Genomic DNA, 17,367 nt, shown 5'->3' with positions numbered 1-17,367 from the left:
ACTGAGCCACCCAGGTGCCCCTTCCTTATAATTTCCTTCATGACATTTTCTTTTTGATAGATGTGTAGTAAGAATACAGTATATTATACATGTAACATACAGAACATGTGCATCGACTATTTATGTGAGTAGTGAGGCTTCCGGCCAGCAGTAGGCTATTAGTGGGTAAGTTTCGGGGAGCCAACAGTTAGAGGCGGATTTCCGACTGCCGGGAGGTCAGCGCCCCAACCCCTGGCTCATTCAAGGGTCAGCTGTCTTACCTACTCGGTAGGACCTGGAGAACAAGAAGGTGGGCGGGTCCCTGGAGGGCGACAGGTTCTCTGGCGACAGGCCCCAGGAAACTCCCCTGTGTATGGAGAGGTCCATGACGACCTAGCACCTTCACTCACAGAGAGAACCATGCTGCAAAGCCAGAAGAACATGCAACGTGAGCTTCCAGCCAAGACGGAGCCACAGGCTGCATGCACCATTCCGCCTGGAACAACCACAGGGATGGGACGACCTGATAAAGCAGGTTTTAAACGCTGATCACTGAGGAACAGACCGGCCATGAGCCCGTGGCCACTGTGGCCACCGTGGCCCGGGGCAGAGTGAGCACGAGCAGCATGGGATGGGACCTGCCAGGTGGTGTTCTCCCAAGGTGAGGTGGGGACAGAGGTCCAGGGAGGCCCAGGTGCCTGCAGGCCACGGGCAGTGTCCCTGAGAGAAGCAGGCTGCATAGAGTAAGCCCAGGGTTCTGCGGGGGACCCCTGAGTGTTCTGCTGAGCAGGGTGTGGGCACCTCGGAGAGGAGCTGCCAGGCAGGGGGGGCTTCACATCTTGGCGCCAGGCACCTTGACACTTGGCAGTCGGCAACCTCGGAAAAGGGCCCGGCCACTGCCCAGCAGTGTCCCTGCATCCAGACAGCTGGGAGGGGGGGCAGGAGCATGGGCCCGTCCTGTCCTCGACGTGAGCACTGCGGGGTGATGGACAGCAGCTTCTGGGGCCAGGCGGACTTCCACCCTGCTGCCTGGCCCCTTGCACCCCGCTGGCTGAGATGGAAGAGCACGCAAGGAGCCCCCTGGAGGTCAAACAAAACCCACAAAAACGGAGAAGGCGTGGGACCAACAGGGCCTCTGTGGGCCGTGCGGCAACATCAGGTGGCCTCGTGCGTGAACCTGAAGCCCTCTGAGAAATACTTACTGAACCTTCCCCACATGATGAGGATCACAACCGCAGGGACCCCAGGAGCTCCACACACTGGACACACATGACCGTGGGGGCACCACAGAGGGGCACAGCAGAACCCGGAGGCTGGAGACCAGAGCGGGGTCCGCTCCCGCGCCGCCGCCCCGCCGCAGACGACAGCGGCTGAACTCGACAGCACTTACCACCCGCAACAGAGCCTTGCACACCTTCCAGGATGATATACGTACGGTAAAGGGTACATACTGTGGGACCCAGCAGGAAAGTGCATGGAAGTGGGGCTTCCGAATCCTAGGAGGGCAGGAGGGAACCGGGCCTGGGGGGGCTTGGGGCCGCCGCTTACACTGGTGTCACCCACGTTTCCGTCCTTCCTGAGCTACGCTGAGACTAGGTACACAGTGTACGGACTGGACACACTGAAACACGGCAAGGTCACGGCCAGCCTACTGGCGGCTCCATGCCCTCCCGTAATGACCACCTCTCTGTGTGCTGAGAACATTTCTGGTCTATTCCCGGGAGCTGTCGGGTGTACGATACAGAACAGTTAACTACAGTCATCATGCCCTATGTTAGACCCCAGAGCTCACTCCCCTGCAACTGGAGGTCCGTCACCTGTGACCAGCGTCCCCCCACCCTGTCCCCTGTGAGTTCCCTGTTTCAGAGTCCACACTGAAGTGAGATCATGCCGTGTTTGTCTTCCTCTGCCTGACTTACCCCACTTGGCATAATGCCCTTGAGGTCCGTAAGCTGTATTTCTTAGACAGCAGGAGGCTTTCGAGGAAGTGGCAAAAGGTGAAGATTTGAAAGACCTGAGTGGAGCGGGTTCCAAGACTTCTGCTGTACTATCAAGACTTTATTAGAAAATATTCACATCTTAATGGAAAACTGCAGTTTTTACCGAAAAGAGCTTTGCCACGTTTTCATGGGCAACTGCAGGCACTCAGAGACGTTTCTCCACATACTGATTCCCACAGGCCCCTAAGGAGCGCAATACAGCACAAACCCACCCGACCGCAGCCCGGCGGCTCAGAGGGGCACTCTTGCTCCCACACACGCAGTCCCCGGAGCCGTGGCTTTAAACTGCAAGGCCCGTCCATGCACACGCAGCTGCCACATCGAACACCTACTTGTGTTAAAGGGTAAGTATTTGTACCTAAAGGTATCCACACCCCACACAAGCTGGTGGCCAGCTGCATCCACTGAAACAACATACATGAATGAGCTCTCGGCTCAGTCAGAAACCCTACTCCACCCTTTTCTCCTCTGGAACTCCAACACCCCCACAACTTTGCCCTCATAGAGTAATTCTGTCATATCATACTTCTTGAACAAGCTGTATGCTTTCAAAAATTTCCACGATGCTACATGTAACTTCTTCTAAATTATTACAACTAGTAGAAGGCAACTGACCAAAGTAACAGTTGTTGCTTTTCGTGATCACCCGATACAGAGGCAAGTCCTTTTGGCAACAACTCTCTTGCTGAGAGCGAAGGACAGGACGTCTGTCCCTGCTACAAGGAGACAGGGTTTTGCTGGAATGTAATTACTATTTTGCATTTTTACAGAGGTAACTGCTCAGAAACTTTGAACACAAAAACAGGTAGATGACAGTGTGTGGCTTTTTAAAAATAGCAATATTACTTGATTCACTGAATTCTATCTAAATCATATGCCAGAAATCACAGTGAAATCCATCATCAAACAAAATTACTTTTCATGATCTATTGGCTGATAACTCAATTATTTCCTTCAGTTTTGCTGAAAGCAAAGGAATGCTGAATGTCTGACTTGCAGAGAGATGTGTTACCCATCCTTAGACTAGTTCATTTTCTTTCCAGGACACCAGTATTCCCAGTCATCCCTTGGTGGGTACACTGAAGTGGTGTCCTCACCCGCTAGGCCCTCCTTTTCAAATGGGAGAAGAGCAGCCGAGGAAGGAAGCCCCACAGGGCAGCTGGGCGGTCCCTTGGAGCAGCGACCACGTGGCCTCAGGCCCCCAGCGCAGGGGCAGCTTCCAGTCATACACAATCAGGCATCCCAAGGACAGAGACGCAGGGACGAACAGAGGCATCCACAGCTACTCCCTCCCCAGACCCCACCCAGAGGCAGACGGTGGATGGAAGGGCCTCCGGGTGGGTGGGAGCAGACCCGAGGATGTTCAGGACGCTGAGCGGCTGACTTCGCAACGTTGACAGTGGGTGCTGCAGGTGGAGTCTTCAAGCCTCTGAGAGAAGGCGGTTTCTTTTTTTTTTTTTAAAGATTTTATTTATTTATTTGAGAGAGAGATCACGAGCAAGGGGGAGGGGCAGAGGGAGAAGCAGGCTCCCTACTGAGCAAGGAGCCCGATGCGGTGCTCGATCCCAGGACCCCGGGATCATGACCTGAGCCGAAGGCAGACGCCTAACCAACTGAGCCACTCAGGCTCCCGAGAGAAGGCAGTTTCTAAGAGTTCTACATCCCGTGGCATTTAAGTACAAGAATCGTGATATTTTACAATCCAAAGTCCCCAAAATATTTATTTCCCCAAAACCGTTTGTCAAGAAACTACTCCGACAAAGGAGACAAACCCTCTTGAAGGGAAGAGATGGGTCTGGGCTTGCAGAGGAGGGGGTCCGCGTGGTGCAGGAGATCGCTACAAAACCATGAAACCCACACAGTTCCCAGGGTCGGACCGCGTCAAAGGTGCTTCGGACCATGGCCCCGAGGGGCGGTTAGGGGAAGATGGGGAGTATTTAGAAAATCATTAACTCCATGAAGCATCACTAACTCCACTCCACCAGAAGTTGTACGAAACAGAATCATCACATATTATGTGACTCAGTGGCAAATACTCTCCACACATTCATTGCAGTGCAAACAGTGGGTCCCAAGCCCACAACACTGTGGCTGAATGACACTGGAAGACATGTCTGTGAGGGGGAGCCAGCAGAGAAGCTCGCGGGCCCAGGAGAGGCTTCCATCACCCAGACAGCAGGTGCAGACCGGGGGACCTGTGTGGTGCATGCTGCTGCTTGTCGTGGTAATTTCTGCAGGACTACTTGTAGAACTTCAGGGTATGTGAGAGACCATGAATCAATTAAAAGTAATAATAAGAGCAATAATGAAAAGTAAAGGTCTGATATGGGCCTCTGAGTGAAAGAAATTTACCAAATGCATACAGATTGGTTGTTTTGTCTATCTGCAGATTATACCCTTGTCTTTAACAAGTGGAATTATCAGCACTCTTTTAAAACCAGAAAGAGGAAATGGGTTTCTGTGAAGTTTTGAACAAACATCAGTAAATTGGCTAAATAATTACCATAATTACCATGCTGTGTCCTAACCACAAAGAGCATTCTCCCAATCTCACATCCAAGGACTCACTGATAAAGGCACCTTTCTTTATCTGGGCTGCCTTCTTCCAACCCTACAAAGATATGGGTGCCCCTACAGCTCTGATGATCACCAAGCTGTCTCCTCCAAGAGCACCATGCCTCCAAGGGAATTCTCAAAATAACGTTTACAGAAGCTTCACGCAAGTTTTATCTATATGATCGTGATTTCATTGTTTTGCTCTAGCCAAGATTTCTTTTTCCAGCTGTAAATTTTGTTTTTCCTTTAAAATTTCCAAGGCATATTGCTTCATAAAAGTATGTTGCTCTTTCATGTTTTTTTAAAAAAAGCATTCAACAAACTAGGAATGGGAGGAAACTTCAACCTGACAAAGGGTATGTGCGCAAAGCCCACTACAAACATCCTGTGCAGAGGGAGAGCCTGGATCCTCTCCCCAAGACCAGCAAAGAGACCAGCATTCCCACCCCTGCCACTTTCCCTCAAGGGTACACTGATGTTCCAGCAAGTAAATAAGGAAAAAAAGAAAGAAAAGACATCCAGACTGAACGGGAAGAGGTAAAACATCTCTCCCCACAGATGACATGATCTTGTATGCAGAAAGTGCTGAAGACACACACGTGCACACATGCACACAAAACTGTTAGAGGTGATATATTTGGTAAAGTTGTAGGATATGAGATCAAGACACAAAAACCTGAATTTCCATATTTAGGAAACATTTGCCTGTTCTGAGGTCAGAGGATTCACATTATTTCCACACACCAGCAATGAGCATTCCAAAAAGAAACCAAAAGAAGAAAGTAATTCCACTTGTAACAGTATGAAAATGAATACAATACTTTGAAATAAACCTTTTTTTAAGTGTAAAATTAACAGTAAAAGCTACAAAATATTGTTGAAAGAAATCAAAGATGACTTAAACAGAAAGTTGTTCTAAATTCATGAACTGGACAAGTGAATATTGTTACGAGGGCAACCACCCCCACAGTGTTCTGTACATTCAGTGCAATTTGTATCAAAATCCAATTGCCTTGGGGCGCCTGGGTGGCTCAGATGGTTAAGCATCTGCCTTCGGCTCAGGTCATGATCCCAGGGTCCTGGAATCGAGCCTCACATCCGGCTCCCTGCTCAGCGGGAAGCCTGCTTCTCCCTCTCCCTCTGCTGCTCCCCCTGCTCGTGCTCTCTCTCTCTCTCTGTCAAATAAATAAATAAAATCTTAAAAAAAAAATCCAATTGTCTTTTTTTTCCCCCGGAAGTGGATAAGCTGATCCTAAGATTCATGTGGAATTGCAAGGGACCCTGATAGCTAAAACAGGCTTGAAAAATAACAAACTTGGAAGACTCTTACTTCCTGATTTCCAAACTTACTATCAAGCTATAATTAAAACAGTGTGGTCCTGGCACAGGACAGACATACAGAAAAATGGACTAAACTGAAAGCCTGGAAATAAATCCAAACATCTAGAGCCCATTGATTTCTGACAAGGGTGCTAAGGCCGTTCAGTGGGAAAAGCAATCTGCTCCATGGATGGTGTGGGGACAAGGACACCCAGGAGAAGGACTGGATCTGGACCCCTGCCTCACACCATATACAATCACTAACCCGGAAGGCATCGATGACTTCAACATCAGAGGTAAAACTAAAACTCCCACAAAACCTAGATGTAAAATTTGGGACCTCAGATTTGACGATGGTTTCTTAGATGTAACACCGAAACCACAGGTGACAGAAGAAAAAAATAGATGTGAGACCCAATCAAACCTGAAATCTTTTGTGCTTCCAAGGACACATCAAGGAAGTGGAAAGACAACCCACGGTACAGAAGAAAGCATCTGCAGGTCACACATCTGGTAAGGGTCTAGTATCCAGAGCATAACCATAATTCTCACAACTCAACAACAAAAGACAAACAGTCCAACTTACAAGGACTCATACAGACATTTTTCTGGATGCACAGACGGCCAACAAATGCATGAGAAGATGCTCCCCGTGCACGGTCATCAAGAAAATGAAAATTAGAACTACAGTGAGATACAGCCTCACACCCACTAGGACAGCCGCCATCAAGAAAACAGAAAATAGCAGATGTGGGAAGGGTGGGGGAGATTGGAGCCCTTGCGCCCCTGCTGGGGGTGTCACATGGGGTGGCCGCCAGGGACAACACTGTGGCCGTCCCTCAGAACTACCATGGGACCAGCAAGCACACACCCAGGTGCACATCCAGGACAAGTGAAAACACATGTCCACACACACACTTGCTCATGGATGTTCACGGCAGCATCACTGATAACAGCCCAGAAGCAGAAACCACCCAAATGGCCATCCATTGAGCAATGAATAGACACAGCATGCTCTACGCATCCAACAGAGTGGTCTTCAGTGGTCGAGAGGAATGGAGTGTAGACGCTACAACGTGGACGGACCCAAACACATGGTGCCGCGTGGCCACGGGGCGTAGGAGTCCACGTACATGGAATGTGCAGAAGAGAAAAACCCACAGAACAGACGGTAGGGATGGGGAATGGGAGTGCCTGCTAATGGGCATGGGGTTTGTTTCTGGAGTGATAACCATGTTCTGGAGTTGGTGGTGGTGTTTGCATGGCTTTTGTAAATATACTAAAAATCACTGGATGCTTTGAAATGGCTGAAACAGTAAACTTGAGGTTAAGTGAATTTTATCTTTTTTTTTATGTTGGTAATGATTTATTTTTTAATTATTTTTTCTTTTTTATTGTTATGTTAATCCCCATACATTACATCATTAGTTTTAGATGTAGTGTTCCATGATTCATTGTTTGCATATGACACCCAGTGCTCCATACAGAATGTGCTCTCCTCAATACCCATCACCAGGCTAACCCATCCTCCCACCTCCCTCCCCTCTATAACCCTCAGTTTGTTTTTCAGAGTCCATCGTCTCTCATGGTTCGTCTCCCCCTCCGATTTCCCCCCCTTCATTCTTCCCCTCCTGCTAGCTTCTTTTTTTTTTCTTAAGATATATTGCATTATTTGTCTCAGAGGTACAGAACTGAGATTCAACAGTCTTGCACAATTCACAGCGCTTACCAGAGCACATACCCTCCCCAGTGTCTATCACCCAGTCACCCCGTCCCTCCCACCCCACCCCCCACTCCAGCAACCCTCACTTTGTTTCCTGAGATTAAGAATTCCTCATATCAGTGAGGTCATATGATACATGTCTTTCTCTGAGTGACTTATTTCGCTCAGCATAACACCCTCCAGTTCCATCCACATCGTTGCAAATGGCAAGATCTCATTCCTTTTGATGGCTGCATAATATTCCATTGTATATATATACCACATCTTCTTTATCCATAAGTGAATTTTATCTTAAAAAAAAAAATCAGGGCCACCTGGGGGGCTCAGTTGGTTAAGCATCTGACTCTTGATTTCGGCTCAGGTCTGATGTCAGGGTCCTGGGCTCGAGCCCGCCTCGGGCTCCGCACTCGCGGGGGGTCTGTGCCTCTGCTGCCCTCCCACAGCCAGGCCCGCAGACAGCGCTCCTGGCGCTGAGGATGAAACGTGCGGGGAGGCCCACTGAGACCCTCCCTCGGACGCGTACCATGCACCCCCTTGGCAGAGCAGAACAGCTCCAGGGCCTTGCGAACCAGTGGCTTCCGCATCATAAACACATTCCAAACCGAACTTAGCGATGGTATTTTCACGCTTAATTAACACCTCCAGGCCCGACAACGGTATTTACAGGTGCCTGCTGACACGAAGTGACCGAGCACAAACTCTGGTGCGAAGACGTGGCCTAGAGGATCAGGGGCCACTTCAGAGGGCGTGAGTCATGTGTAGGAACGGACTGGACTCAGCCCCTGAAGCTGAAGCCCGCCCCATGCTGACGGCAAACGCTCGCCCCCGTGTGTGTGCGGCTGCTCGTGGGCCACCGCTGCGCACGGACACGAGCCGCCCCAACTCACAGGGCCGAGACTCACCATGCTCAGGCTTGCCCACGCAGACCTGGCCTCGGGGCAGCAAGCAGAGCGGTGGGACTCCTGGGCCTGTCTGCTGAGATCAAGCCAGGGCACGTCATCGGATGAGCGCGTCCAGGGAGCTAACCTGTCTCTCCGCCACGGTCACTCTGCGGGGCCAGCACCCAGGAACAGTCACGTGGGAACAGAGGCCAGTGCGGGCTCATGCCAGAGGACACAGAACCAAGGAGGGGGGCTCACAGCACAAACTCACGTGTCCAGCCCGGCATGGCGTCCCCCCGCGTTTCCCGTGCAGCGGCCCCGCACTGGTGGGACACCCCCTGCTGCTGGGGGGCTAATGATGCTCTGCTGCAGACCACCCCACTGCTTGAGGAGCTCACGCAGACCTCTGCCAAGGACCAGTGGATGAGGGAGGAAAGCAGGGGAGCCGTCAGGAGCCCGAGCCGCGTGGACACAAGCGAAGCAGGGCCTGGGACGGAGTGGCAGTGGCAGAGGACAAGGCCGGCGGGGTCAGCGGTCATCTCCAGGACCTGAGAAGGGCTTGCGCGTGAACTCAAGCACCCAGCAAAGTCCTGAGCTGGCCTCTGATGAAGGCGCCACCAGCAGCAGCTTCTCTCCCCAAGCGCGCTGGCCAGGGACCCCGGAGCTCAGCACCCCCAGCAGCCAGGCAGACAGGACAGACGTCAGGAAACCGTCAGCGACCCCCCAAGCCCCTCACCTGTCAGCGTGGGGACCTCCTCAGCGGTCACTCTTCCGGCTGCTCTGTCGGAAGCCGGTGTCACGGGTGCGCTCTTTTCTTGGCCACAGGGAACACTAGGGAAAAGCCTCCTCAGCACTTTTTCCACAAACGCTACAACCAATTCACAAAGAAAAAAGAAGGAGGAATTATTCACAGCAGTTTAAATCACAAACGGATTTTATGTAAAATACACAGCCTGACACCACCACCTGAGAGAAAAGGAAATGTGTGTGAGGACCCCCAGCACTGTCCTGAGGACTCCCCAGCACCATCCCCTGGGACCCCCCAGCACTGTCCGTCAGAGACCCCCTAGCACTATCCCCCCAAGGACCCCCAGCACCATCCCCTAGGACCCCCCAGCACTGTCCATCAGACACCCCCCAGCACTATCCCCCCAAGGACTCCCCAGCACTGTCTATAAGAAGACCCTCAGGACTGTCCCCCAGAGGACACCCAGCATTATCCATCAGAGGACCCCCAGCACTGTCCCCCAAGTACCCCAGGACCATCCATCAGAGGACCCCTAGGACCGTCCATTAGAGGACCCCAGGAATGTCCATCAGAGGACCCCTCCCAGGACTGTCCATGAGAAGACCCCCAGGCCATCTATCAGAGGATCCCCCGAGCACTGTCCCCAAAGGACCCCCAGGACCATCCATCAGAAGACCCCCCAGTAGTCCCCCCAGGACCATCCATCAGAGGACCCCCCAAAACTCACCCCTAAGGACCCCCAGGACTATCCTTCAAGGGCCCCTGCACTTTCCATCAGGGGACCCCCAGCTTGGTCCATCAGATGACCCCCTCCCCACAGGACCGGCAGCCTGGGATGCCCGTAGGTGTGGACACCGGGGACAGGAGCCAGGCTGGGAAGAGAGGGCCGCAGGCCTGGGTAGTGGTATGAACTCAGGTGTTTACTTTTGGGTTTGTAAATGGTCTTCCTTCCCTCCAATGTTCTTATCTCTCTGAGTTTCTGTGTAAAGTACAGACTATGAACCAGTTTCTGAATTTGGGGTTCAGGCGCTGGGTACGAAGTGTCCCCCTACAGGGCCGGTCCACGTGCAGGTCACACAGCCGACCCCGGGGCCGGTGTGCAGTGGGGCACACAGAGCAGGGCCCGGGGGCTGGCAGCACGGGCCGTTCCCTCCAGCACACCTGTATGAGCTCAGCGCTGCAGTTAGGGACCGAACCCCGCTCTAACACGCGCGTGTGTGGGTTAGCTGGCATTCTGCTTCAACTGGAAGAAAGCTGTCATAATGAGTAAATATTTCTGTCCTGATGGAAGTGTGGATAAGGAACAGGCAAGAATCTCAAAACAGCATCCTGGAAAAGGTGAGGGGAAAGGTTAATAAAACGAATTTGTAGATTTAGAAAGAACTCAACAGAACGGGAGAGCGCTGCTCTGGGGTGGCAGGCAGCCAAGCGGCAGAAACCAGACCGCTGGGAGCCAGCACGTGGGGCTCCCAGATTCTTGGGGGCGGTGCCGTCCTGCCACAGCTGGGGCATGGGGACCCTCGGCCTCCTGGTTTCATCACATTGTCGGGCAGCATCCCCACTAGGAATAGCTCCCACGGCCCCGTTCTAGTTGGGAATTCGGGTTTCAAAATTCCACAGGGCTCCCGCCACAGTAATGACTCCTCAGAGAACCCACTGGAACGCAGCTGGTGGCTCCCAGGGAGGAGGGTGGCCCCCTTCCACGGCAGGGGGCTCCTCTGCCTGAAGGAAGGCGGCCCGTGCTAACGACGTTAGCATTTAGGACCACAGGTCCTAGCAATAAAAGATTCCCCACGCACTTGTATCTGGTTGAATGTTCTACAAAATCGTCGTTAGCATGGAACCCGGCACAAAGTGTGTTTCCAACACAACCTGCTGAGGAGGCATGTTCCCACAGCCTCCTGCGGAACGGGTTCCCGGCATGTGCCCGGGAGCCTCACCCCACCGGAACTGTGGGGAAAAACAGCCTGTTTCGCACAGCGTTTACAAGAAATGTTTGGTGGTATCACTGATAAATGGAAGCGAAGTTTCCAGAGTTTCGGCTAGAAACAACAGTTGTGGGTGACTCCTTACGTGGCAGAGAGGAATGTTCCACTCTGCCCCTGCTGGGTAGGACACCGGGTTAAGGTGAGCTGAGCCCCAGCATTTCCCACCTCGAAATGGGCAGAAATGCCCCTCTGGCCTTAGACGTGGCTGCACCCTCCCACATCACCTCTTCCTCACACACTTCCGACCACCGCTCACAGGGGACCCTCCTGCAGCACGCCCGAGTCCCAGAGCCTTTTCCCACAACAGACACCCGTCCTGGTATTTCACACACACAGCACTAAAAGAGTTCATAGTTGATTGAAACAGAAACAGCCAGCTATTTGAGGCCTAAAAACATGGTTTAGAGCCACTTAAACTCTCACTGCTACTCGGAGCCCACAGTTATGAATAAAACATGTACCCTATGAACTGCTTGATGGTTTCCTACAAATATGGACTGAATTCTATAATCAAGGCATGTTTTCCAACTGGTCAAATCTACTTAGTGATGCATGTGAAAAGCAGAACATAAAAGAAAGTACCAGTAGTTTTTCAGGATACCGGTACATAGTAAAGCATCATTTTTAAAAAGCACCTGTCACTTCTGGTTTGCTGAAATGCACCTTTTGACCTTGTGTGTGTGTGTGCGTTTCCTCACTACAAACATTAAATCTTCCTCAATGCCGTTACTGGCTTTACAATCTAACAGTTGAGTATAGGAAAGGGAGAGTATGTCCCATGTTTAACAAGGCGTAGTGTCACATTGCCAGGACGGCTTTCCTGTGTTCCGAGCTGTTAGAGCGGAGGCCCGGGCCGCTGTGCGGCGTGCAGCGAGCATCTGCGGGGGAAGCAGGGGAGCGAGCTCCCACACTGGCCGGCCGGGCCAGCTCCCGATTGGGGCAAACTGGCTGCATGTTCCATTCGAAAAGGCTCTTCTGAGAGAAGAAATGGAAATAGGAACTTTTTCTTGTGTAATATCCCATTCTGAAAAAAGCAAAAGAAGATTAAAAATATGTGGTACAGAAAAAGCATCCCGTCAGTATCAGGAATGGTTTTCTCTTAAAAAAGTTCAGTCTGATCACAAAGTAATATATATTCGCCTCAAGATCTGTGTACATAGTATACTTCACTTAAAATGGGGGTAGAGCTATGCACCTACTTCTACTAAATACACACTGTACATTTGGAGAGCTTGTAATGGGTGAGAGTAGAAATGTTTACTCATTTGTGATTCCCTAGGCAAGTATGTCAAAACCTCTGTTATCATCCCTACAAAGCACTGTCTTTGGAAAAGGAGGACTCGGAGAGGACAAATAAAACGTGTGTGAGCTCATCTGGGGACATGAGGAAGGAAATCAGTTCCAAGGCCGTATCTTAAAGGGTGGATGTTACTGGGAAGGAGTAAAACCAACTGGATCCCACACTCCCTGAAATTACACAAAAATAGATGGGACCTCACAATAGTGACACATAACTTTAAAAATTTTGAGAGGAAAACACAGAACAAATAGGTTTATGACACACCTTTATGTAGTTTCCAGTGAACAGATGTGTAAGTGGAAAGCTGATTATCTAGACTTGAGAGTTGCCGGGCTTTTTGAAACCAGACTTAAATGAAAACTGCTACCGAAAACAAGACTAGAAAAGGACATTACTAGAAGCTTAGTGGCTAAGCGATCGCACCCCCTCCTCACCGAAGCCTGAGCAAGGCACGCAGGCAACAGATACGCACGCACCCAAGAACGGAGAACCCCCCCACCTCAGCAAATCCTGGGTCGCGTCACCCCTGTTTCCATCCTGACTTGGGTGTACCAGGTTTCAACAGACACTTTAAGTTAAAATTTCTCAGGGTTACTGTATTCTTGGAATCGGATATTTTGAGTTCTGTCTTTTCAGGAAAGACCATGTTTAAACACCTGCCAGCCTATCTATAGCTTTCTTAACAATATTCAGTATTTTATTTCTTCCATTTTATCCCAATAACGAGGCAAGGTATTCAGCCATCGTCTATAATCTAGGAATAAACTGATAATAGCACTCTATCACTTTGCAAGAAAGGAAAGTTCAGGATAATATGCTAATTTAATGAATGATAGTTTCTTAATTAGCTTCATAATAGAATCATAAATGAAAGAATAATTAGCTAAGATTTAAGCAAGAGGGCGCCTGGGTGGCTCAGTTGGTTAAGCAACTGCCTTCGGCTTAGGTCATGATCCTGGAGTCCCGGGATCGAGTCCCGCATCAGGCTCCCTGCTCGGCAGGGAGTCTGCTTCTCCCTCTGACCCTCCCCCCTCTCATGTGCTCTCTCTCTCTCATTCTCGCTCTCTCAAATAAATAAATAAAATCTTAAAAAAAAAATATTTAAGCAAGAGTTGGCAAGCTTTCTAAGTTTTAATTAAGAGGGAAACAGTGCTCAAAATAAAGCCAGAAATGGTGCCCTGAGGGGACATGATCAGAACGTACGCCATGACCAGTCTGATGTGCTCTCCCGTCTAAGGGTACATGGACCCTGAATATTCATTTTCTCCCAAAACTTTGACACTTTAGAAAATTCCAAACTTTGTCCTCATTTTTCCCTTGCAGAGTGTCTAACGTGACTTACTGTGTCAGCCGCCAGAAAAGCCGTCCCAGCCACAACCGTTCCCACCAGGGGACACAGCAGGGATGCAGGGCCAGGTGGCTCCGGAGCTCCTGGCCTCACCGAACACGCTGAGGGACCAGCGCTCGGCCTTCAGAAACTTGCTTTACTATCCTGGGGACATACAGGGTAACCTATCATGTCTACTCCAAGACTTCCATTTTTCCCAGTTTCATGAACGCTGGCTTTTTCATCCACCAGATCTTGAATTCCACCCAAGGCACGCAAGGCGAGACTGGCAGCCGGGTCACCGACAGGAGTGGTTAGGTGACCCGCTTGCTTTGGGAGGGCTCCGGGAGGACACAGACTGGGAGGTGCCCGCTACTCGGTGTCCTGAAACCGCCCTCCACTCAGGGACTGGGCCTCCTACTGCTATGTCTTCAAGGTGGGGTACTGGCCTGCTCTCCAGCCCCTACGCCAGGGCCCCCGAATGGCGTCCACGCTGGTGGCCTGGCTGCTGTGTCCTTGTCAGCCAGGCTGTGACCCTGGACCTAGCACTTCACCGTGCGCCCGACGCAGTCGTCAGGACAACGCCAGCGTCACCCCGAGCTGCCTGCACTAGATCCTCAGTGTGTAGCTGCCCCCTGAGCAGCACGGGGTTTGGACATGGACCCCTGTGCAGCTGAAAACCCCTGTATAACCTCTGACCCCCAAACTACTATAGCCTATCGTTGGCCAGAAAGCTTACCAATAACGTAACAGTTGATTAACACTTATTTTGTCTGTTATGTGTATCACGTAGTGTATTCTCACAATGGATACTAGAGAAAAGAAAATGTCACTAAGAAAATCATAAGGAAGAGAAAACAGAACTATACTGTATTGATGGGAAAAACCTACGTCCAAGTGGACCCATGCAGTTCAAACCCCAGTTGTTCATGGATTAACTTTATTATCATTTTTTGACATCTTAAAAACCTTCCTGGCTGGAGAGACTGCCCCTCCCAGGGCCTGCCCACACTTAGGAGACAGCAAAGCAGAGGATCTTTGATATGCAAACGAATCCATCAGGAGTCTGGCCTCCCCCACCTACCACACCCAGAGCAACACCCCTCTGCTCTACCTCCCTCACCTTCCTGCACCCAGGAGCAATATTCCTCTGCCCTGATCATCCCAGGCCCGGTACCAGGCAACTAAGGGCCGTCCTTATTGCTCAAAGCCCACCAAAACTGTTCAAACTAGCCAGACCTAAATTGTTTACTGTGACCTGACTGCCTATCCCATGGAAACCCCAACAAAGGCCATTGTCTGAATCTTTCCCTGACTGCCTCCTGACCTAGTGCTTCCCCCAGGTGGCCCAGCATGGGGTGGCCTGATGTGCTTTCCGTCTCTAGGACCCATGAGTACAATGGCCTTGATTTTCCTGAGCCTCTGCTTCGTGCCCTCTTGTGGCTGCATCTGACAACCACATCAGGAAAGAACCCAGGACAGCCCCCAGCCTACAGACAAGACAACTGAGGATTACAGGGGTGCCCTCAGAGGGGCCCACCTCCCTCAGACCAGAAGCATTCTAGCGCTGGGCACCTGGTTTCAGGTGGTGGAACCCACTCTTTCAACATACCCCAAACTGACTTGTGCCAAATCCAAGAGACAGCAGGCTGTAACTGCCCACCAGGTGTCTCCGGACTTACGAGGCCAGTCCGCATGTCCAGTTTTTTCAGGAAACGTCTGTCCCCCAGGGCCCTGTCTTACTCCATGTTGTCTTCACCCACCCACGAAACCCCAACCACATGCTGGACCTGCCCCTTCCCACAATTACCCTGTCCACTTTCTGCCTTTTATGGAAGCAAACACCCACCCCTCCTGTGCCTGAAACCTATAGCAGCGCTCACAATTCCTACCCCAACATGGCTGCTTCTGGGCAGCCAGGGCCCAGCATTCATGGTTTGCATGGAGCCATTCGTGTCTGTTCCCTGGGTCATTCATTCAGGAAATGCTTGCTGAGCTCATTCATTCATTCATTCATTCATTCAGGAAATGCTTGCTGAGCTCATGCATTCATTCATTCATTCATTCATTCATTCAGGAAATGCTTGCTGAGCTCATGCATTCACTCCTCTGCTCATTCAGGAAATGCTTGCTGAGCACAGGAAGCCTGCCTGGTAGAATTCAGACAGGAACCTGGTGGTGACAATCCAGAGGGCAGCAGTGTGTGATGGAGGGTGCGTGCCATCACGGGAGCTGGAACGGGGGTAGGGGCGCTAATCCAGCCTTCTGCCCTGGGCAACTTACATGAGTACGGAAAGCCAGGCTATTTCTACTGTGGAAGCCTCACAGGCACAAGGATGAAGCTGGGCCCCAAGAGCCACCTGGCGCTGGCTAGCACCAGACACCTGGCATGCAGCTCAGCAAAGGAACGGGGGTCACTTTCCAATAGAGATGCATCCTGACCAGAGCATGTGGTTCTGAGCCTCCAGAGGAGGCTGCTGGCAGTGTGGGTAAGTCCGAGGGGTGACAGGGGAGACAGCTGCACACAGACACACAGACACACGGGCATGCACATAACACACACATCCCCGTCCCACTGCTCCAGGAGCGCTATCATCAGCACCCGGGCCACAGAGAGCACCACAGTGAGGGGTAGGTCATGCTGACCACAGAGCCCTCCCGCAGATGCAAGGACACGGGGAAGAGGATCAAGTCTTGGCCAGCTGGGACGGAGACCACCTATGGTTCAGATCTCATCCAACAAGAGTCCCTGGGGACAAGGATCTTGGGGTTACCAAGGGCTCAGAGGGCCACACAATCCTGGCCCCCAGGAGAGGTGCACCCTGGGAAGGTCAGTCATGGCAGGAGCAAAGTCTCATTAAAAAGCAACTGGACCCTGTGCATTACACACACATTCCCCAATTGGCCGTCTGCCTGATGAGCCCAGCAGGCAGGTGCAGATGCACACAGGTCAGGGCGGGTTCAGTATCCTAAGGAACGTGCAAGGGCGTGGAGGTGGGAAGCCAGGGCCACGGACACTCACTCATTTAATCCTGATAACATGAGAGACTGAGATGACTATTTCCTCTTGATGAGACATCTTAGGATTAACAAAAAGTGACTGGCCCACAGGGTGGGGGATGCTGGATGACAAGGAGGTGCATTGCTGGGGCCCAGGCACTCTGCCATGCTCTTGACTTCAATCTATTCGTTTAATCATCTCCACCTACCACTCATCTCGTAAATACAGGAGCAGGGAGAGAGGGACGGTGGCATCCGCGGGACGGTGGTGAGGGGCAGGGAGAGAGGGACGGTGGCGTCCGCGGGACGGCGGTGAGGGGCAGGGAGAGAGGGACGGTGGCGTCCGCGGCGCGGCAGTGAGGTGCAGAAGCAGGACGAGAGCTGTGTTGCTCCTGGCCCAGGGGTGGAGCCCACGCTCTCACCAGGCCGTCCGTCCCAGCATTGAAGTGTTCTCTGTTTTGGAGGCCAGCGGGAGCATGCCTCCCGCGAGAGGCATTCCGAAGCACACGGAGCTTCCGGCGGCCGGAGCTGGGAGGCAGGGACGA

General features: G+C 51.6%; 1 protein-coding gene across 2 annotated transcripts in view; it reads right to left on the bottom strand.

The window, feature by feature from the left end:
* Positions 1-17,367, bottom strand: part of ERICH1 (glutamate rich 1) — a 65,848-nt gene that overhangs the window by 42,830 nt on the left and 5,651 nt on the right. The window contains exon 2 of one of the 2 annotated variants that reach the window (XM_064585729.1): positions 9,196-9,327. In XM_064585729.1, coding sequence (XP_064441799.1) covers positions 9,196-9,327 — 132 coding nt within the window. Of the gene's footprint in view, positions 1-9,195; positions 9,330-17,367 lie in introns of those variants that run through there. The other variant, XM_064585730.1, reaches the window with a different exon arrangement.

Source organism: Mirounga angustirostris, unplaced genomic scaffold (assembly GCF_029215605.1).
Source record: "Mirounga angustirostris isolate CCGP_5_RB_7025 unplaced genomic scaffold, mMirAng1.0.hap1 SCAF_2, whole genome shotgun sequence".
NCBI classification, from domain to species: Eukaryota; Metazoa; Chordata; class Mammalia; order Carnivora; family Phocidae; genus Mirounga; species Mirounga angustirostris.
This window is presented reverse-complemented; position numbering and strand designations above follow the sequence as displayed.